Source organism: Theropithecus gelada, chromosome 12 (genome assembly GCF_003255815.1).
Source record: "Theropithecus gelada isolate Dixy chromosome 12, Tgel_1.0, whole genome shotgun sequence".
Lineage (NCBI taxonomy): Eukaryota > Metazoa > Chordata > Mammalia > Primates > Cercopithecidae > Theropithecus > Theropithecus gelada.
Genome location: NC_037680.1, coordinates 108,238,966 through 108,261,064, shown reverse-complemented (window position 1 = coordinate 108,261,064; position 22,099 = coordinate 108,238,966). Strand labels below are relative to the sequence as shown.

Here is a 22,099-nt window from a genome sequence, read left to right as displayed (position 1 = left end):
TTTTTTTTTTTTTTTGAGACGGAGTCTCGCGCTGTGTCACCCAGGCTGGAGTGCAGTGGCGCGATCTCGGCTCACTGCAAGCTCCGCCTCCCAGGTTCAGGCCATTCTCCTGCCTCAGCCTCCGAGTAGCTGGGACTACAGGCGCCCGCCACCACGCCCGGCTAGTTTTTTTCGTATTTTTAGTAGAGACGGGGTTTCACCATGTTAGCCAGGATGGTCTCGATCTCCTGACCTCGTGATCCGCCCGCCTCGGCCTCCCAAAGTGCTGGGATTACAGGCTTGAGCCACCACGCCCGGCCTTTTGCCACTTTTCAAAGTCTCTGGTGCCTGCTCCCCGGGACTCCTTCCAAGGCCTGGTTTCTCGCGAGCAGGTTGAGGGCGGCCGGGTAGGGTCAGTAAGAGGAAGGCTGGGGGAGCGGCGCCCCCTGGTGGCCAGTTGCAAGAGCGCCTGGACGGTCCCTGGGGGCAAGTCTAGGCTAACCTGGTTAGTGCGCGATGGCGTCTGGCACGTGAGAACCTCCCAGAGGCTGACCATGGGGCTCCACTCAGGGAGGCTTCCCTTCTGACTCACTTTCCCCGTTGAGTAAGCAGAGAGAATGCTGGTTCCCCACAGCAGCGTTTCCTCTGCCTTCTCATGGCCCAACTTCTTTGGCCTCAACAGGCTTCTCCCGCCCAGGTGGAATGAAGGAAACTGTTATTTATACTGTGCCTTACAGTTTCCAAAGCCCTTCGACGCACATTACTTGTCCTGAGGTGCGCTGCGGCGCTAGACGGAGAGAGGATCGTGGTTCAGAGCAGGGCTTCAGCCCCAGGGGTTGGTTGGGATTCCGCCTCCTCCATCCAGCTGTGTAACCAGGGTGACCTTCAAAACATTGACTAACCAGTAGGACAGGCATCAGCCAATCAGAACAGACCCTGCCACAAACACTAGGTTTAGCCAAATGCCTGTGTCCTGGCCGAAGAGTCTGCAATAACCCCCACCGCACTGGGCCTCGGTTTCTCCATCTGCAGTATGGGATAGTGCCGGTACTAGCTCCACCTCATAGGGCTTTAGATAAGTTCATGCACGGAAGGGATTTGCAAACCAGGGACTGGCCCATAGATAGCATCCCAGGAAGCACCAGCTTTGTTACTTGACCTGCCTCCTCTCTGCCAGAGGTGAGTCACCTCTCATACTCAGTGACTCAGAGTGGCCACTTTTAAGGGAGACTCCCCAACTGAGTCCCCTGTGTGCATCTGAGCTTACCTACTGCTCCCTCAGGACCTCCTTCTTGGGAGCAGCCTCACCTATCCTGAGGCACCCACAAACCCCTGTTGCTGAAGGTTTTCTCTGACTCTGGTCCTGATCCTCCTCCCATGCCTCAGACCTCCCCTCTCTGCTGTCCCCTGCAGCCCTCCTCCACACCGCACCCCAGCCAGACACTTCCCACCGCACGTCTCTCCCGGAGCTTGCCTGCCCTCGGCTCATCTCCTAGCCTAGAAGCCCAGAGCCATCCTGCCCCAGCCTCCCTTTCCCCCAGGGCAGTTGCTTCCCCTTCTCTGAGCTCCAAAGCACCTCTCAATACCTTGCGCAATCCCATTACACCAACCTCCCATCTACCCACAGCCTCTGGCCAACCCCCTGTCCTTGTCCCTGGTGCTCCTGCTGGATTTATCTCCCTAAAACACAGGCTGCAGTACTCCCTGTCTCAGAAGCCTTCAGTGACCCCTCCTGGTCTTCCCAATCCAGCCCGCACTTTAATCGTCATCACAGTTACCATTTACTGAGCGCTCCCCACCTTTCTCCTGTGCCAAGCGTTTTATATGTGTTATCTCATTTAATCTTCCTGCCCGCCCCCAACAGCTGGCACATCTATTATTATCCTCACTTTGTAAAGGCTCAGAGAGTTAAGTATGATAACTTGCCCAAGGTCACTCAGCTAGTGGGAGGCAGAGCCAGCTTTCAGCCTCACGCCACCTAACTCCCAGTCTTGTTTGGCCATCTGAGGGGCTGCTCTCCAAGAGAGCTTTCTCCTGCCTTTTTTTTTTGAGACTGAGTCTTGCTGTATCTCCCAGGCTGGCGTGCAGTGGTGCAATCTCGGCTCACTGCAAGCTCCGCCTCCCGGGTTCAATCAATTCTTCTGCTTCAGCCTCCCCAGTAGCTGGGATTACAGGCGCCTGCCACCACCCCCAGCTAATTTTTGTATTTTCAGTAGAGACTCTGGATTTCTCCATGTTGGCCAGGCTGGTCTCCAACTCCTGACCTCAGGTGATCCACCCGCTTTGGCCTCCCAAATTGCTGGGATTACAGGCGTGAGCCACTGTGGCTGGCCTCTCCTGCCTTTCTGGGAATTTCTGCCTCTTCATTTTGCTGGCCCCTGGGGCTGGCTGCTTCAGACCACTGGCCCTCCACCCTCACACTTGCCTCCTCCTTCCCAGCCTTGTCTCAGCCTGGAATGTACCTTCTCTTACCTCCAATCAAAATCTTCTTCCATCCCAGCTGGGCTTAAGGGCTGCCTCTCTTTTAACCCCTGCCCCCTTCCTGCTGTCTGTGACGGGTTTCTCTGAGGACCTTGAGTTATTCTGCCCTCTAGAAGTGCTTCTTAAACTTTACCATTCATTAGGATTTCTTGGGGTGTGGGGAAAAGAAAGAGATCAGCCTGTTACTGTGTCTATATAGAAAGAAGTAGCCGGGCGCGGTGGCTCAAGCCTGTAATCCCAGCACTTTGGGAGGCCGAGACGGGCGGATCACGAGGTCAGGAGATCAAGACCATCCTGGCTAACACGGTGAAACCCCGTCTCTACTAAAAATACAAAAAAAAACTAGCCGGGCGAGGTGGCGGGCGCTTGTAGTCCCAGCTACTCGGGAGGCTGAGGCAGGAGAATGGCGTAAACCCAGGAGGCGGAGCTTGCAGTGAGCTGAGATCTGGCCACTGCACTCCAGCCTGGGCGACAGAGCGAGACTCCGCCTCAAAAAAAAAAAAAAAAAAAAAAAAAGAAAGAAGTAGACGTAAGAAACTCCATTTTGTTCTGTATTTGAGATGCTGTTAATCTGTGACCCTACCCCCAACCTTGTCCTTGCAAGAGACATGTGCTGTGGTAACTCAAGGTTTAATGGATTTTGGGCATGCAGGGTGTGTCTTTGTTCCTAGAAAAGCTAGGTATTGTCCAAGGTTTATCCCCATGTGATAGGATGAAACAATGTTGCTAAAAGGTTTATCTCAAGGCACAGGATTTTCCTTTAAACTTTTTTTTTTTTTTTTTTTTTGAGACGGAGTCTTGCTCTGTTGCCCAGGCTGGGGTGCAGTGGCCGGATCTCAGCTCACTGCAAGCTCCACCTCCCAGGTTTACGCCATTCTCCTGCCTCAGCCTCCCGAGTAGCTGGGACTACAGGCGCCCGCCACCTCGCCTGGCTAGTTTTTTTTGTATTTTTTTTAGTAGAGATGGGGTTTCACCGTGTTAGCCAGGATGGTCTCGATCTCCTGACCTCGTGATCCACCCGTCTCGGCCTCCCAAAGTGCTGGGATTACAGGCTTGAGCCACCGCGCCCGGCCTCCTTTAAACTTATTCATGTCACAGAGATCCTTGTTCTTATGTCTTACTGCTGATTTCCTCCCTAAAAACGATCCTATTGTCCTGCCACTCCCTTATCTTTAAGATGGTAAAGATAATTATCTATAAATACTAAGGGAACTCAGAGGCCGGTGCCGGCGTGGGTCCTCTGTAAGCTGAGCGCTGGTCCCCTGGGCCCCTGCTTTTCTTTCTCTATACTTTGTCTCTGTGTCTTATTTCTTTTCTCAAGTCTCTCGTTCCACCTAACGAGAAACACCCACAGGTGTGGAGGGGCAGGCCACCCCTTCATTGGGGATCTTGTTAAATGGCAGATTCTGATTTAGTAGCCCTGGGTGGGGCTCGGATTCTGCATTTCCTATAAGCTCCCAGCTGGTGCAGATGCTGGTCTGAGGACCACACTTTGAGAAGCAAGACCAGAAGATCAGGCCTAGCACAGTGGGTCACGCCTGTAATCTCAGTGCTTTGGGAGGCCGAGGCAGGAAGATCACTTGAGGTCAGGAGTTCCAGACCAGCCTGGCCAACATGGTGAGGGCCTGTCTCTACTAAACATACAAAAAGTTTAGCCCAGCATGGTGGTGGGCACCTGCAGCCCCAGCTACTCGGGAGGCTGAGGCAGGAGAATCGCCTGAACCCGGGAAGAAGAGGTTGTAGTAAGCTGAGGTTGTGCCACTGCACTCAAGCCTGGGCAACACTCAGTGTAAACAGAACAAAACAAAACAAAACAAAACCCAGAAGACCATAGCTAAAACAGAAGCATCAACTCATCAAATGTTCAAATGTTCATTGAACACCTACTCAGAGCAAGGCAGTTTGGGGATCCAAACAAGTCCAAGTGCTGGATTCTAGCCCCTAAACAGCAGACAGGATATTGCACAAATGCAGGTTAAAGCTAATGTTCAGCCGCGTGCAGTGGAGCGTGCCTGTGTCCCAGCTACTCGGGAGGCTGAGGTGGAAGAATCATTTGAACCCAGGAGTTTGAGTCCAGCCTGGGCAACATGAGACCCTATCTCTAAAAACACCCCCAAAACCAAAAAACCTAATGGCCAAAACAAACAAACAAACAAACAAAAAACAGACAAACCAAAAACCCAAAACCTTACAGCCATTCCATAGAACACTTCCAGAAATACTTCCAGAAATGCTCACGTGCCAAACAGCAGGTATTTCTTGTGATGAATTCATTCTCTGTCTGACAGCTTGAAACAGGTAAAGATTCCAGGCTGGGCGCGGTGGCTCACACCTGTATTCCCAGCACTTTGGGAGGCTGAGGTCGGTGGATTACCTGAGGTCGAGCGTTTCAGAACAGCCTGACCAACATGGAGAAACCCCATCTCTACTAAAAATACAAAATTAGCCGGCGTGGTGGTGCATGCCTGTAATCCCAGCTACTCAGGAGGCTGAGGCAGGAGAATCACTTGAATCTGGGAGGTGGAGGTTGCGGTGAGCTGAGATCGTGTCATTGCACTCCAGCCTGGGCAACAAGAACGAAACTCCATCTCAAAAAGAAAAAAAAAAAAGATTCCATGACGCCCTGCTTAGAACCATCTGACGCTCCCACCTCACTCACAATAGAAAGCTAGATTCTTCTAGATTCTTCTTCAAGGCCCTGCATCTTCTGGTCCTGCTTTTTTTTTTTTTTTTTTTTTTTTTTTTACAGAGTCTCACTGGTGTCACCTAGAGGCATGATCTCGGACTACTATAACTTCTGCCTCCCAGGTTCAAGTGATTCTCATGCCTCAGCCTCCCAAGTAGCTGGGACTACAGGCGCATGCCACCATGCCTGGCTAAATTTTTTTGTATTTTTAGTAGAGATGAGGTTTCACCATGTTGGCCAGGCTGGTCTCGAATTCCTGACCTCAAGTGATCTGCCCTCCTTGGCCTCCCAAAGTGCTGGGATTACAAGCGTGAGCCAACCCCCCCAGCCCTCTGGTCCTACATCTCACCTCATCTCCCATCATCAGCTTCACTCCGATTTACCTTTTGTTCCTTTGAATCCAACACCTCAATTTCCTTCCCACCCAAGAGCCTTTGAACTTGCCTGGTTAATGTTCATCTCTCAACTTGTCGAGGAACTGGCCTCTGATTCAGACGTGGCTCCTCAGAGAGACCTTTCTTGACCCAGAGAAAGTGTGATCTAAAGCAGGTGCCGCCAGCCACAGTCACATTCTCTGTTGTATCATTCTGTGGTAGGATGTTTAATGTCACTGCATTAAATTTTGGTTGCTTTTTGCCTGCTCATCTGCAGGCCTGATCTCCATGAGGGCAGGGGTGTCTGCTTCGTTTTGCTTTACCATCAGCACCCAGAACAGCATCTGGCACATAGTAGGCCTTCAATGAGGATCTGCTGAATGGATGACTGTTACAGGGCATTTGAAGAGGTGGGAGGGGCCCACAGGTGCCCCAAGTAGGGGAGACGCGGCTTCGTGGAGGCAGGTCAGCTTTCTTAGAAAGCCAACTCTGAGAGGGAGACTGCCAGGGAGGAGGTTCATCAGGGAGTGCTCCTGGGGTCAGCATCTCTGGGGGAAGGCAGCAGGAGGGGCAGAGGGAGAACTTGGAAGGCCCTGCTGACCCCAAGGGGAGCTCTGGAGCAGGGATGGTCTTTTATTATTATTATTATTATATTATTATTATTTTTAAATTTGAGACAGAGCCTCACTCTGTCGCCCAGGCTGGAGTGCGGTGGCACAATTTCGGCTCACTACACCCTCTGCCTCCTGGGTTCAAGTGATTCTCCTGCTTTAGCCTCCCGAGTAGCTGGGATTACAGGCACACACCACCACGCCCAGCTAATTTTGTATTGTTAGTAGAGACGGGGTTTCTCTATGTTGGTCAGGCTGGTCTCAAACTCCTGACCTCAGATGATCTGCCCTCCTCAGCCTCCCAAAGTGCTGGGATTACAGGCGTGAGCCACCGCACCCAGTGGGTCTTGTATTATTGTCCTGAGTTGGGGCAAGGGGGCTGGACCTTTCCACCTGCCTCGTCACTCATCAGGATGCCACTGCTCACCAGTCATTGAGTGAACCCAAGAAAGGGAGATGTGGGCTTTTGAGAGGCATTTCCTCTGGTTGAGGCCGTCTCTGGCGGGATCTGACAGCGGAGGGCCATATTGTCTGAGGCCAGCAGCCCTGCAGTTCTGTGGGGCATCTGGGCAGCCCAGCAAGCTGCCCACCACGTGGCACTCAGACAGGAGGGCAGGATTCAGACAAGCTGGAAGAAAGCACAGGACGTGTAGGGACCCCAGCAGAGACTGGAAGGGGAGTAGGCGTGGCCTGACTCCAGGGTGCGCACAAACCCAGGTGGGCCAAGGCAGAAGTTCCCTCCCCTGGCTCTCCAAGGGCAGAGTGAGACAAATCATGGGCACGATGTGGACTCTAGGAGGCCACAAACATGCCCTTGACTTTTGTTCTTATATATTGTTTTAATGTTGATCAGTGTCAGATTTTCATCTGTCAGTTGGTACGTTTCACCTTAGGTAGACGGCCCTGCTACATTTTCTTCAAGAGCAAATGTTCTTCAGCTGAAAATAGGCAGGCAAACTTCCAGTGCTGGCAGGATTGAGCATCTCTGGAAGCGTTTCCGGAAGTGTTCTGTGGTCTTGGTCTTTGATGGGAAAGTACTGGGCAGTGTCCCCTAATATCTAGTGGACCTCTCTGAGGACGCCCTGGATGTCCAGCCTGCGTGGAGTGGCGGGTCAGAGAAATCCCAGGAACTGGCCACTAGATGGACCTTGAGCAAGGGAAGAGGTGGACGGTACCCAGGAAGGAGGCTGGCTTGGCGTCCTGGACTTGCCATCCTGGCCAGCTTCATGAGCGTATGACCTGTGCAGTCACATGGGTCCCATCCTTAGTTTGATGGTCTCTTGACATTGTCTTGAAATCCTTTTTTTTTTTTTTTGAGACAGAGTCTCACTCTGTCGCCCAGGCTGGAGTGCAGTGGCATGATGTTGGCTCACTGCAATCTCCGCGTCTAGGGTTAAAGCGATTCTCCTGCCTCAGCCTCCCAAGTAGCTGGTATTACAGGCATGCACCACCANATCTTCTGCCACCTGGGTTCATGCAATTCTCCCTGCCTCAGCCTCCCAAGTAGCTGGGATTACAAGCACCAGCCACCATGCCTTGGTAATTTTTGTATTTTTAGTAGAGACAGGGTTTCGACACGTTGGCCAGGCTGGTCTTGAACTCCAGGACTCAAGTGATCTGCCTGCCTTGGCCTCCCAAAGTGCTGGGATTACAGATGTGAGCCACCATGCCCAGCCTCCTCTTAATTTTTTAACAAAGGGCCTCAAATTTTCAATTTGCACTGGGCTCCACAAATTACGTAGCTGGGCCTGGTCAGCAGCTCTGGTTCCTGGGGCCGAGGACTGTTTTCTGAGGGATTGTCTGGGAGAGACTGGGGAACCTAGGTGGGACGTGGGCTCGGGTGCATCCTTGGACGAGTCCTGTAGTCCCTGAGCATCAATGTCCTTGTGCATGAAACATGGATCATGGTGCCTGCTCCACCCAGAGAGGAGAGGACATAGATCTGAGGCTTTTCCCAACTGCAGTAGGTGCTCTGGTAGTGGAGAGTCTGCAGATCTGGCAGTGGAGAGTCCCTGCCCTGGAAGCCAGGCTGGAGCCGCTCTTTCAGAGATACCAGAAGCCTCCCGCACGCAGAGCCTCTGGTCAGGCTGTCAGAAGGCAGTCGCTGACTGTTGAGGAGCGACGCTGCGGTTTACACGGATGGGCAGATGCCTCCCTGGGCCAGACAGACAAAGCATGCCCTGGCTTCCGGGCAGGGAGTTGGTTTGGATGTCAGTGCTTGGCCTGTTGGGCTGGGGGAGGTGGTGGCTCCCTGGAGACAGATCGTGAGGGGCCTGGATGTCACCCTGTAGTGACAGAGTGCCCAGGGGAGGAGCCTGGGAGAAGCCTGGGTGGATGGCATCACTGGGTCTGAGACCCAGTCCCTGCGCCCCACGTCTTGAGCCACTGCCACTGGCAGGCCTGGGCTAGCTCTCAGACCCAAATTTAGGTCTCTGCTTTATCTTTGCACACCTAATGGTCCTTCTGCTCCTGTCGCATCTTGTTCCTCTTACGCCCCAGGTTGGAACCTTATCCTCTCTCCTCTATGGCTGATGCCGCCTGCCTCAGTTTACCCTTGTATTGTCACTTTCACTCGTGCATTCACCCTCAGTCGACAGGGCTGGGGCCTGTTTCCCACATCATCCCTCCATCGTTTTGGAACAAGTGGCCACGCATTTTATTCTAGCATTGCGGCCCAGAGGTTATGTAGCCCATCAGCTCACAGGGCGCCGGGAACAGGGGTCCAGGTGCTCGATGTCAGGGGTTCTGGGTGCTAGAGGCACCTGGCAGCTCCCAAGGATCAGTGCTTGTCCTCAATCCCATGAGAAGGCCGTGCTGAGCGCCTACTGTGCGCCGAGGGCGGCGCTGTGGGCCGGGCTGCTGCGCACAGAGGCCCCTTTCTTCAGGGAGTTTACTCAGGAGCGCGTTTATAAATAGGACAAAGCCCGGCGGGCCAGGGGCCTCCCAGGCAGAAGTAGGGAGAAGGTCGGGCGTCCTCCTGCAGGGTGCCGCCCCGCCCCGCCCGGGCCCGCGGCCTCCCGGGGCTGAAAGGGCCTCTGTGTCCCGGCCCCCGCCTGCCCCGGGCCAGGAGTGCATTTCCTCAGCTGCGCCAGACCCTGGAGGCTCCGCAGCCCCTCTGGGGACAGACACAAATAGTTCCCGGCCCAGCTGCCCGGCCAGTTGCCTTGGGAACCAAACTCAATTGCCTGACGTCACTGGGCCGTCGCGTAGCAACCGGCTCAGCCTCTCCCTCCCCGCCCAGGCGCTGAGGTCACGGTAGCCATGGAGACGGCGGGGCAGGGCCGGCTGGGCCGGGCGGGGCTGGGCTGGGGGCTGGGGCTGGGGGTGCTCGGCTCACAGGCCCTGCCGGCCGTCCGCCCCCTTGGTCCCGCCTCGGAGCCCCGGCCCCGGCTCCGGCCCCGGCACGGGAGCTGCTCTTCCCTCGCGGAAGCGGTGTCGCCTGGCCCGCGGCAGCGCACACGCCCTGCCTTGCCCTCGGGATGGCCGGGCCGCCTGTGGCCGGAGAAAGCCCCATTGTGGCCTGAGTGCGCCCCGCAGCCAGTCGAGATTTCTCTCGCAGAGAGAGGCCTTTGTTCGCCTCACCCCATCTGACTGCCCCGTGCTCTGTCCCAGCCTCATTTGCTCCCCAAGCCCCGACCTGGGTTCCTGCTCTGGCAACAAGAAGCAGGTGGCAGCAAGGGGCGTTTTCGCGCCCCTCCCCCTAATCACCCAGGAAATCTCTGAGCTTGGCCACCTGCCCTGGGGGAGGAGACACGAGGCCTGCGCACTCCACTCTGCTTCATCCCTGGTTGCCCTCCCCACTCCTGTGCTCCCCCTGGCGTTTGTGCTGTGTGACATGCCTCTCCTCCACCGCTGCCTGGGGTTGGGGGCAGTCAGGCCAGGCCAGGCCACCCCTGGGTGAGGGCTTTGGGGCCAGAGGGATCTGCACTGACCACCTCCAAGTTTCTGGGCGGGCCCTGTTCTTAGGCTGTTCCCACCGCAGCAGAATATAAAGTGCTGAAGCCAGAACCCAGAACAGGACACAAGGCTCATAACCTGCGCAGGGGCCACCGGCAATCGGCCACCATGCCCCTGCCCTGCTGTGCCTCGACTTACCCATCTGCTGCTGGGGTAATCCCAACCATCTCTTACTGAAGGACCCTGCGTACCTTGTTCAAGTTCAGTGTGGTGAGCCCATTGGTGGGAGGTGTTTTTCCTCCCTGAAGACTGTATTTTGAAAAGTACTAATAAAATACAGGAGGTGAGTAGCCAAAGCAGAATTTTAGGTGAATTCTATTTCCTCATTGATTAACATTTAAAATTCAGAGATGCAAAGGAATATAATCCGTGGGGTTGGCGGGATGAATATTGAAAGATCTGAGTGCCTTGCTCTTTCCAAAGCATGTGTTTAAAGGAAGGTTCTGGTTGTGTGCAGGGCATACACAGGCAAGTTTGTGTGTCGTGGGTGTGCACACCCCGGTCCCAGAACCTAGGAGTGGGCTCTGTGTGGCCTTAGGCAAACGTCGGACCCCATCTGGAGTCCTGGCCTATTTTTCTGGGAAAGGCAACTATTATCTGCTGGAGAATCTTCAGATATAGGAGGGATGGGGTTAGGACAGTGCCCCTTGCAGTGGGGGACTTAGGGGAGCCACAGGCGACAGGCTGCTTTGGGTCCCTGCTTCCCCTTTCTGGGAGCAGCCTGCTCTGACAGGGTCCAGGCTGGGCCAACCAGGGTCCTTCCTCCTAGGATTGATCAGATCCAACAAGGGAAACCGAGACTTTTCCTCTCTGGTTTTTCAAGGACGAGCCTGTGGGCCTGGAGTCTCCAGGAGCCACTGTCCCTGCAAGGAGCAGAAGCCTGGTGGAGAGAAAGAAGCTCCATGGGAGGTGGAGGACACAAGTGATGGGAACAGAGTACTGGCAGCACTGAGTTCCTACCCAGCATCCTCACAGCCAGTTCCTCTTAGCCCTTCCTGACCTAGCCCATTAATCCGGTTTGCGCGTAAGCTACTGCATGCTGGGTTTCTGTCACTTTCAATTAAGAGGTTCCTCACCAATACACAGATCATGTGGAAAATCCCAGTAAAGGAAAACTGACATTTGTCACATGCCCACTGTTAAATGCTGTTTTTGAAAAGTATGCATTATTGCCTGGCTCAGTGGCTCACGCCTGTAATCCCAACACTTTGGGAGGCCGAGGCAGGCGGATCACCTGAGGTCAGGAGTTCAAGACCAGCCTGGCCAACATGGTGAAACCCCATCTCTACAAAAATACAAAAATCAGCTGGGCATGATGGCCGGTACCTGTAATCCCAGCTACTCGGGAGGCTGAGGTGGGAGAATTGCTCGAACCTGGGAGGTGGAGGTTGCAGTGAGCCGAGATGGCACCACTGCACTTCAGCCTGGGCGACAGAATGAGGCTCTGTCTCAAAAAAAAAAAAAAAAAAAAAAAAAAAGGCATTATTGGCCACAGCATCTCTGTGAGGCAAGTGGAAGAACCACTTTGCAGATGAGGAAACAGGTTTGGAGACACTAAGGGCCACAGAGTCCACTTGTGCAGGACTCCACAGGGTGGGGAAGCATGCTTCTAGGCACAGGGTCAGTGGGCCCTGCCTGCTCTGAGACCCCTCAGTCAGACTCTACCCATGAAGACCTTTGCTCTGCGTCTGGGTCCTTCCTGGAGGACTCTGGGCTTTCTGAGGTCTGAGTCTTGGAGCACTGTTACGTTGCTGTGCTGTTCAGCTCTGGCAGTCACTTCAGTTGGAGGGTCTATGCCCCTCTGTCTTTGTGTCCTTTTTTCCCCTTTCTTTAAAAAATGTTTAAAAATTATGTTTTACTTTATTATTATTATTATTGTTATTTTGAGACAGGGTCTCGCTCTGTCACCCAGGCTGGAGTGTAGTTACATGATCATTTCTCACTATAGCCCCAACCTCCTGGGCCCAAGTGATCCTCCCATCTCAGCCTCTTGAGTAGCTAGGATTACAGGCATGTGCTGCCACACCTGGCTTTTCTTTTTTTTTTTTTTTTTTTTAGTTTTGTAGAGATGGTGTCCTGCTATGTTGCCCAGGCTGGTCTCGAACTCTTGGGCTCAAACCATCTTCCTACCTTGGCCTCAAAGTGCTGGGTTTACAGGTTGAGCCATGGCGCTCTTGGGCCCCCATAGTGTGGGCTGGTGGCGCCTTCCCTCCAGCAGAGGGCGCAGTCCGTGTCCTTAGGGGCTCTGGAAGCTCAAGATCAAGTCAGTCTAGGAAATAGGGCTACCTCTTAGCCAGGGGGAGGTCTTTCATTTCAATAGTTAAATACGTACTTAAGTACTTCATTTACATCTACACTTTATCACATCCTCCTTGGGGGAGTGTCCTATGTGTGATCCCTTTGTTTTAGAGACACTCTTTTCCCTGATAGAAGCTATACCTCACCCAGCCAAACCTATAACCTGGACGACAGTCGCATAGAAATTTTAACCCATTAGCTACGGGCCCACAGACTAAACAGAAATATTGTCCTACATTCCTGCCAGCAGAGATGTATTGACAAAATTAAAAAAAAAAAATTATCCTTACAAAGCAAGTACAAACACTGACAAAGATTTGGTTTCTTTACCATTCTCAAAGTTGCCCCAAATGTTTAACTTTTAAAAAAGAGAGACATAAAAAAAAAACTTTGAAGTTTTTCTATGTTTTGAATTCCCCCCCCATCACCACCGCAACACATCTCAGATGGGAGAAATTAGCAGCCTATGGTAATATCTTGGTTTCCCCAGAATGCAGGCCCTGAGCCAGGGTTTGGTGCACAGGATGTCTATTTGGGATCACGCCCTGTGAAGAGAAGCAGAATGAAGACAGTGGGAAAGGGAGAGGTTGATCCTGTAGTGCAGGCTCAACAACAGCCCAGCCAGCCCCGCGGGAGCTCTGGAGCTACGGTTATCCCAAGCTGGGTCAGGATAGTCAGACCTCAGACCCCTGCACAGACCAGTGTGGGGATTGGGCCACCCGGGACCTCACCACCTTGGGTGAGGTGCTCTCTGCAGAAGCTGAGGCTGAAGGCTGTCCAACGACAGTACTCCCAGAGGCTGGAGGAGCAAGGCCTTCTTTGAGGGTGTCAGGACAGTCCAACCTTGGGGTGGAGGCCGGGTAGGCCGGGTCGGCCTGGTAGACACGCTTCTGATGTCTGCCAGGACTTGTTGGTGCCCTCCCCTTAGTCCATCCCCTACTGGGCTCAGGTGTTAGGACATTGTGCCTGCCCTGCTGGCTCCTGGTCCAGCCTGCATGCCTATTGGCTGGTGCAGACCTCAGCTTACTTGGCCAATGTCTCCTGGCAGAACACACCGAAAAGATGGCTATTGATCCTAGAGAAATGCTGATCGTTGTCAAGCGTTAACCCTAACATATAAACAGAAGGCGCCGAGAACCAGGCTCCCTGATATGTTGAGTGAGGAAATGCCAGGCTTTGTAGGGATGAATTTGTGGCTTTGTTATACCTCACTTCTCAACACAGAAGAGGATCCTACACACAGCCATCTTTTTATTCTACTGCTCATTCTTTATCCCCTCCTTCTGTCTCTAGTAACTGCTTCTCTTCAATAGTTAATAGTGCTCCCCCTTACTCAGTTTTCATCCGTTGGACGCAGTGGACCACGTGGGGCCTTTATAGGGGAGGAAAAAGTATTCCCTACCCTCTTAGGTTCAGTAGCTGGGTCTGCAAAATAATTGGACAAATGACAGATTAACAGGAGAAAAGGACTGGGTGCGGTGGCTCACGCCTGGAATCCCAGCACTTTGGGAGGCCAAGGCAGGCCAATCACTTGACGTCAGAAGTTCAAGACCAGCCTGCCAGACATGGTGAAACTCCATCTCTATTAAAAATACAAAAATTAGCCAGGTATAGTGGTACATGCCTGGAATCCCAGCTACTTGGGAGGGTGAGGCAGGAGACTTGCTTGAACTTGGGAGGTGGAGGTTGCAGTGAACCGAGATTGTGCCATTGCACTCCAGACTGGGCAACAGAGTGAGACTCTGTCTCAAAACAACAGAAACAAAAACAAACAAAGAAAAACAAAACACAGAAAAGACATACACGTTTTATTTGATGTTAAAAGTTTTGTTTTTGTTTTTCAAATCGAGTGGACCCCTAAACCAGAATAGGTGCAGCGTGACTCCTTAATGTTAAAAGTGTTACCTGGCATGGAGGAGGTGGTGGTGCTTCATAGAAGAGAAACCCCAGCAGACTTGATGGCTGTATACCATACTAACAAAGGATGATAAATTTGTAGAGAAGTGATAAGGCAAAGGAAAGTGGCTTCTGGACTTTTTAAGGGTGGTAAGCTGTGGGAAGGTAAACATATGGGGGACACTATGGTAGACAGGGCTATTTAATAAGACTTGTCTGTGTAGATGCTTCTCGGTTCCATCTCTCTCCAGTGATAAGGCCGTTCTCCCCTTCCTGGTATGGGCAAGGTAAGGGGGCTTCATAAAGAAATGTACATTCTGTATTTCAGGCAGAAAGGGAAAGGGCAGAAAGCTCATCCTGTCTGCTTTTTCTCAATTGCCTTCAGCTCAAATAATCCTTATGCCAAAGTGGCATATTTTGGGGGTGATCCCCATGCCTTCAAGCCCAGGTCCCCTTGATGGGCCGGGTCACCCCGCTTGCCGACTGCTCCTGTGTTTTGTTTTGGGAACTGCTTCCTCTTCTTCTCTTGTCTCTGGGCTTTTTCTTTCTCACTCTACAATGTCTCCCTCAGCCATCCATCCTGAGCTGGAGCGTACCCTTTCTTTCTGTACTGGACACCCCGGCCCTGAGCATGCAGCCCTGACAGCCTCCCCAGGTATGATAGTACTTGGATCCCTGGGGGTCCCCATGTGTTGCCAGGTGGGTTTGCCAACACAACTGTTTACCCCACAGCAAGGAGGGGAGGATCAAGAAGAGCTAGCAGGGAGGGTCCATCCAGCAGACACTGGACTGAGTGGGTTTCAAGGCAGCACAGAGTGAGTCGGCCAGGGGTGGGGCCCTGGAGACTCAAAGCAACCAATGTGGCGTGGTTGTCACAGCCCCCTGGGGGACTGGGAACTTGGCCCTGCAGAATGCAGTGCAAGGCAGAGCTGTGTGGTTCCAGTGGGACTTCATAACTTTTCCCTGTTCTGGGCATGAGCTATGTCCTTGTTGGGTAGCAGTGACCTCTAGGTGTCAATACGAGCCCCTCATAAACACTTTGATGGGAAAAAGTGTGCTAGCTTGCCACTTTTCTTTTTCTTTTGAGATGGAGTTTCACTGTTGTTGTCCAGGCTGGAGTGCAATGGCGCGATCTTGGCTCACTGCAACATCCGCTTCCCGGGTTCAAGTGATTCTCCTGCCTCAGCCTCCCGAGTAGCTGGGATTACAGGTTCCCACCACCACACCTGGCTAATTTTTTTGTATTTTTAATAGAGACAGGGTTTCACCATGTTGGCCAGGCTGGTCTCAAACTCCTGATCTCAGGTGATCCACTGCCCTCAGCCTCCCAAAGTGCTGGGATTACAGCACCGTGCCTGGCTGAAACTCAACATTTCTAAAAGCAAACATGGCTGGGACAGTGGCTCATGACTGTAACCCAGCACTTTGGGAGGCCAAGGCAGGAGGATTGCTTGAGCCCAGGAGTTTGAGACCAGCCTGGGCAACGTAGCGAGAAAAAATTGTAAAAACAAAAACAAGCCGGGCGCGGTGGCTCACGCCTGTAATCCCAGCACTTTGGGAGGCCGAGGTGGGCGGATCACAAGGTCAGGAGATCAAGACCACGGTGAAACCCCGTCTCTACTAAAAATACAAAAAATTAGCTGGGCGCGGTGGCGGGCGTCTGTAGTCCCAGCTACTCAGGAGGTTGAGGCAGGAGAATGGCGTGAACCCAGGAGGCAGAGCTTGCAGTGAGCCAAGATCGCGCCACTGCACTCCAGCCTGGGCGACAGAGCGAGACTCCGTCTCAAAAAATAATAATAAAAAACAAACAAACAAACAAACAAAAAAAACAACAAAAGCAAACAAAAAAACAAACACATGATCTAGTCCTTTCCCACCAGCCTCCACTAACCCTTTCCTCATGTCCCACCATCTGTCAGGGACACCTCAAGTCTCCTAACTGCCCAGGCTCAAGCCACCCAGAAATCATGACGGTTATTTTCCTGGCCCCTCAATCCAGCTGGTCACCTGCGATGTCTCCTTTCCCTTTGCTTTGCCACCCCTCCCTGCCAGCCTGAGTGCCACAGGTCTGGACTGTCTCTTCATAGAGCAGCCCCCACCCCTATCACCCTTTTGCACAAGGGTGGCACCATCGCCATGCTGCCAGGCCTTTGCCCTTCTCTCTCCAACAGCAAAGACTCAGCTCAGGTAACTGCCAGTGTGCAGCTGCCGCATCCCCATGTTCACTCCCCTTGTAATGAAGTCATGAATGCCCTGGCCCACAGCTGCGCAGGCCCGTCTGCAGTAATCATCAGGACGACTGTGACCACATAGCACTCGACTACGTGCCAGGCACTGTTCTAGGCACTTGACACATTAACTCATTTAATCCTCACAACAGTCCTGTGGGAAGGTACTATTATCACTTTGTAGATGAGAAAACTGAGCACGGGAAGTTGAAGGTGACACAGTTTGTGGGAAGGAGAGTCAGGATTCAAGACAGCTGGACCCAAAGGACATACTTGCTACCACTCTGCTGGCTGTGGGCCCAGCATCCCTTCCCCTGGGAAGGCCCCAATTCTGGTCTGACCCTGGCCCCAGGCCAGGTGATGAGAGATTTCATTCCTGTGGCCTCAGTGATTGGTTCAGGGGAGGGCACAGGCACCAAGCCAGGCCCGGCAGCGTCCTCCCCCAATTCTCCTGCCAGAGCCAGTGGGAACAAGCTTCTCTTTTCTCGGAAGGTGACTGAGCCTCCTGACCTCCTGACCACGGAGGGGGCCAGCCCCGGGGAGCCGAGTCGGAACGGCAGAGCCCTGAGGACCAGGGTGAGCCCTGGCCCTGGCCCGGCCCAGCCCACACCCGGCCGTTGTGCTGGTTGACTCATCTCTTTGCTTAATCTGGTTTGAGTTAGGTTTCTGTTCCGTCTGACGGCTGGTTCACCCTTGTGGTCTCAGGGTCTAGCAGTGCCTGGTACATAGTGGATGTACAAAAAATTTTTGTTGAGGCCGGGCACGGTGGCTCACGCCTGTAATCCCAGCATTTTGGGAGACTGAGGAGGGAGGATTGCCTGAGGTCAGGAGTTCGAGACCAGTGTGGCCAACATGTTGAAACCCCAACTGTACTAAAAATACAAAAATTAGCTGCGCATGGTGGTGCGTGCCTGTAATCCCAGCTACTCAGGAGGCTGAGACAGGAGAATTGCTTGAACCCAGGAGGCGGAGGTTGCAGCGAGTCGAGATTGCGCCACTGCATTCCAGCCTGGGTGACAGAGCAAGACTCCATCTAAAAAAAAATTTTTTTTATTGAAAGCATGAGTGAGACAGGGCATGGTGGCTCATGCCTGTAATCCCAGCACTTTGGGAGTCTGAGGCGGGCAGATCACCTGAGGTCAGGGATATGAGACCAGCCTTGCCAATATGGCAAAACCCGTCTCTCCTAAAATACAAAAATTAGCCGGGCATGGTGGTGCATGCCTGTAATCCCAGCTACTTGGGAGGCTCGAGGCAGGAGAATCACTTGAACCAGGAGGCAGAGATTGCAGTGAGCCGAGATTGCACCATTGCACTCCAGCCTGGGTGACAGAGTGAGAATACATCTCAAAAAAAAAAAAAAAGACAGAAAGCATGAATGAGCACATTTTGAGGTCACCCTGGCAACTAGATTGCCCTCTGCAGTGGGCCCTAGTTGCTCACAACCACCCCCCAGCACCCCCACCATGCCTGCCTCGGCTTTTGTTCTTATTACGTCTGTCTAGGAGGCATCCTCCTTCTCTCTTTTAGGGACTGGTTTAATTGGTTCTTTGAGAATCCCCTGATTACTGGGATCTAAATCTACAATCTCACTCCTCTGAATTAGTTGCTTTCATGACGTGGGGACAGTTCCCGTTGCACCTACAGAAAGTGGCAGCTCCTGGGCTGGGCAAGGTGGCTCATGCCCATAATCCCAGCACTTTGAGAGACCAAGGGGGGCGGATCACCTGAGGTTAAGAGTTCAAGACCAGCCTGGCCAATATGGGGAAACCCCATCTCTACTAAAAAATACAAAACCTTAGCTGGGCATGGTACTGGGCACCTGTAATCCCAGCTACTCAGGAGGCTGAGGCAGAAGAATTGCTTGAACCTGGGAGATGTAGGCTGCAGTGAGCCGAGATGGTGTCCCACTGCACTCCAGCCTGGGTGACAGAGTGAGACTCCATCAAAAAAAGAAAAAAAGAAAGTGGCAGCTCCTGGAGGAAGCAGGTATGCACACCGGGCTCATCTTTGTATCCACCTTGGGGCCTGGCATCACCCTGCCTCATGTGAGCCTTCTGCAGCGCGGGGCGGGGCTGGTGACATGGGTCCCTGATGCATGCCAGGTGTGTTGTGGTGGACAGTGAGCACATACACCCTAAAGCAGGCAGTTTTGCTGCCTGGGGTCCTGAAGAAATGAGGGCCCTAGATTTTCCCAGAGAAGCAGAAATCCAGATTTTAACGCAAAATCTTTTTTTTTTTTGAGATGGAGTCTTGCTCTTGTCACCCAGGCTGGAGTGCAGTGGTGTGATCTTGGTTCACTACAACCTCTGCCTCCCAGGTTCAAGCAATTCTCCTGTCTCAGCCTCCTGAGTAGTTGGGATTACAGGCCTGCACCACTGTGTCCAGTTAATTTTTTTGTATTTTTAGTAGAGACCAGGTTTCACCACGTTGGCCAGGCTGGTCTCGAACTCCTGAGCGCAAGTGATCCACCCACTTCGGCCTCCCAAAGTGCAGATATGAGCCACTCCACCCGGCTGTAAGATCTATTTTTTAAATGCTAGCGATTAGTTTACAATTGGAGAAGCACTATGTAGGTCAAACAACCCATCAGTTGGCTGGCTGCGGCCCCAGGGCTCCCATTTGGAGACTCTGCTGGGAACCAGGAAGGACGAGTGAACCATCCGTGGCCAGGGCCGCACATGAAAGCGTGCGGGTGAGAGCTGCTGAGGGCACTCGGCTAAGGGCGGGGCCGGAGCGGACATCCAGCTGGGGCATCACTCACCAGGTCACACCACCGGGTGTTGCACAGGGTCTAGCCAGAGGGTGGGCTAACGGCTTCCGAAGCAGATGGCTGCGCCATCGCTGCACTCAAGGCTGGGCCTTGCTAATGCTTTCCCAGATGCATATCTTCACAGACAAGAGTAACCACCATGTAAAGAGACCTGGATCTAAGGTGAGCAACTCATCCTAGTTTTCCTGGGGTTTTCCAGTTTTAAATATGAAAGTCCTACAACCCAGAAACCCCCTTAGTCCGAGGCAAACCGGGACAGTCGGTTTGCTTAGACTCCTGCTCCCTCTGCACCCCCAGCTCATTGGAGGATAATGATAATGGCAGCCACCATGTGTGGGCTTATCAAGTGCCAGACACCATGCATTATGGCCTGCATCGCTTCCCTTCTGTCTTATAACAGCATCACGGTATGGATTTATTCTCTCCTTTCTACAGCTAAGTAGGCTGAGAGTGACGTGATTCTCCCAGGGCAAGTGCTGGTGCTGGGGTTTGAACCCACATGGCTTGACTCAGCACTGTCAATGGTACAGCCTCTTGTGCCTCTCAGCCTGAGCCTGCTGGGCCAGCCTAGGCCCCAGGGAAGGCTCCTCAGGAGCTTACCTGGGTGGAGGTTCAGTAGGGATGGGCTTTTGCAGGTCTGAGATACCCCCTACCACACTGCCTCCAGCTCTGCCCAGGCTCTTCTGTGTCTGCACATTTGCCCCCAACCCCTGAATGGGACAGCCTGAGAAACCCTCAGGAGACATTGTTTCCACCACACCCTAAGCCCTCCTGTCCTGTCACTGTTTTGTTGCTCACTGCATCCCAAGGGAGGAGGCTGGTGCTTAGAAATAAACGCTCGCTGGTGATTTATTGCATGGGCTGGGGGAACCGTCCAGAGCAAGAATGGGCAAGGAAGCAGGGTGTGAGGGTCCCAGGGATCTCTGGAGGCCACTGAACCAGGCCTTCGGGGGTCCCTGTGCAGGGATCTAATCATAGTTGGGGTCAGCCTGGAACCGGCGTGGGGTGAGGTGGCTGGTCAGGTAGCGCACGGCCGAGCGGATGCCCTCCACCGTCCTCTGCTCCACTGTCTCCAGCACATGGGTGAGGGTGCGCAGGGCTGAGCCAGTCCCTGACATCAGCCCGGAGGAGAAGGCTGAGCTGACGCTTCCCAGCAGGCTGGGGACCGAGCGCAATCTGGGCCCCGAGCTGTGCAGCAGATCTGCCACGGTGCTGTGGCCGGAGTCCAGGAAGCCTGTGGCTATGGCCATGCCCATGGTGGTCTCGGACCACACCAGGATGTCTGCCAGGGAGCTGATGGAGCCCTCGCCCCTGCCCAGCAGACTGGTCATGGAGCACATGTAGCCATTCTCCTCACTGGCCATGTACAGGCTGGGGTCCAGGGGCCTCCTCCCCAGGGCCACCTCGTGGGGGCCAGGCGACGGGGACACACTGCCTGCTGGAGGTGGAGGGAAGAACCAAGCCTGCAGGTCTCCTAAGCCATCCACCACATTTGCCCCCATTGCCACTGGGGACTCATCAGATGGCAAAGCTTCAGCTTCAGGGTATGGGGCCTTTGGATGCTCAGCTTTCTCCTCAGCAGCCTTAGTGGTGCTGGCAGCCTGAGGGCCATGCTGGCCATTGACACCTGCGGTGATGTGGTCAGCATCACTCCTGACGGGCTGAGCCTCCGTGTGCTGGGGGAACTGTGGCTCAGCACTGGGGGCCAAGGGGGCTGACCCCGGCTCTCTCTCAGGAACACTCGCCATTTGTGACGTCTTGTCCTTACCCAGGAGGTGACTTGGGAAAACCACTAGACTCTGACTTGTCCTTGTGTCTTGAACCTGCCTGTCCCACGTTGGATTCTCAAGGCTCATAGATGTTTGCAGGGGACTTGGGTTTTGGCTGGGAAGCAGAGGTGTGATTTTTCTAGGTGTCTTCTGGCCGTGTTCTGGAACAACTGCACCCTTGTCTTTGTCTCCAGATGTTGACATGGCCTCGGGGGTGGCCGTCTTGAGGGAGGCCTGATCTATATCCTGCTGGTCGGTGGATGCGGCAGAGCTGCTCACCGCCAAGACATCTGTTGTGAGTGGGACCTGACCTTGGGGCCCTCCTGCTGGGCTGTCCTTAGACACGCTGTCAGCCACGCTGCCCAGGGGGGACCCGGGAGTGCCATGTGTGGGGCTGCTGGTGGAGCCGGCCTCTCCCGAGGGCTCTCCTGGGGTCATCTATGCCCTTTGCTATTTGTGGCAGTTGGAGGGAGTGGCTGCAACCCAGCTGGGCTGAGTTGTCCAAGTGGTGAGGTCACAAGGGACTGTGGCCACTGGTGATGTCACAGGTACCCGTAGAGCAAGGGTCTTGAGCTTCTGGAGCAGCCTTCCAAGTGGGCTAAGTCTATGGGACAGTTTGTTGCCAACTTTGCCGGTACATAGGGAAACAATGACAAATGTTCTGGAAAGGGCTGGAGGCATGTATACAGGGGCAAGTACAGCCACAGGGCCACAGGAGTGAGAGTTGTGACTTTGACAAATGAGAAGGGATGCAGATGTTGATTTAGAACAGTGTTTATAAGGGACCCCTCCCGGCACCTCTCTGTCTATACTGGTGTCTCAAGACCCCAATTTAGGCTGGGCATGGTGGCTCACTCCTGTAATCCCAGCACTCTGGGAGGCTGAGGTCGGGGAATCACCTGAGGTCAGGAGTTTGATATACCTACTTGTGCTTAGCTAGGCACGGTGGCTCACGCTGTAATAACAGCACTTTGGGAGGCTGAGGCGGGCGGATCATCTGAGGTCAGGAGTTCCAGACTAGCCTGACCACATGGAGAAACCCCGTCT

General features: G+C 53.6%; 1 protein-coding gene across 1 annotated transcript; it reads right to left on the bottom strand.

Moving 5' to 3' along the window:
* Positions 1–20,107: 20,107 nt before the first annotated feature.
* On the bottom strand, positions 20,108–21,527 carry TEX44 (testis expressed 44). Its single transcript, XM_025405234.1, has one exon. It carries the CDS (start codon positions 21,488–21,490, stop codon positions 20,252–20,254), a length of 1,239 nt encoding a protein of 412 aa, XP_025261019.1. The 5' UTR covers positions 21,491–21,527; the 3' UTR covers positions 20,108–20,251.
* Between the last annotated feature and the right edge of the window lie 572 nt (positions 21,528–22,099).

Excerpts from the sequence above, each read along its gene's own strand:
- TEX44 (XM_025405234.1), bottom strand. The coding sequence starts at position 21,490 with ATGACCCCAGGAGAGCCCTCGGGAGAGGCCGGCTCCACCAGCAGCCCC.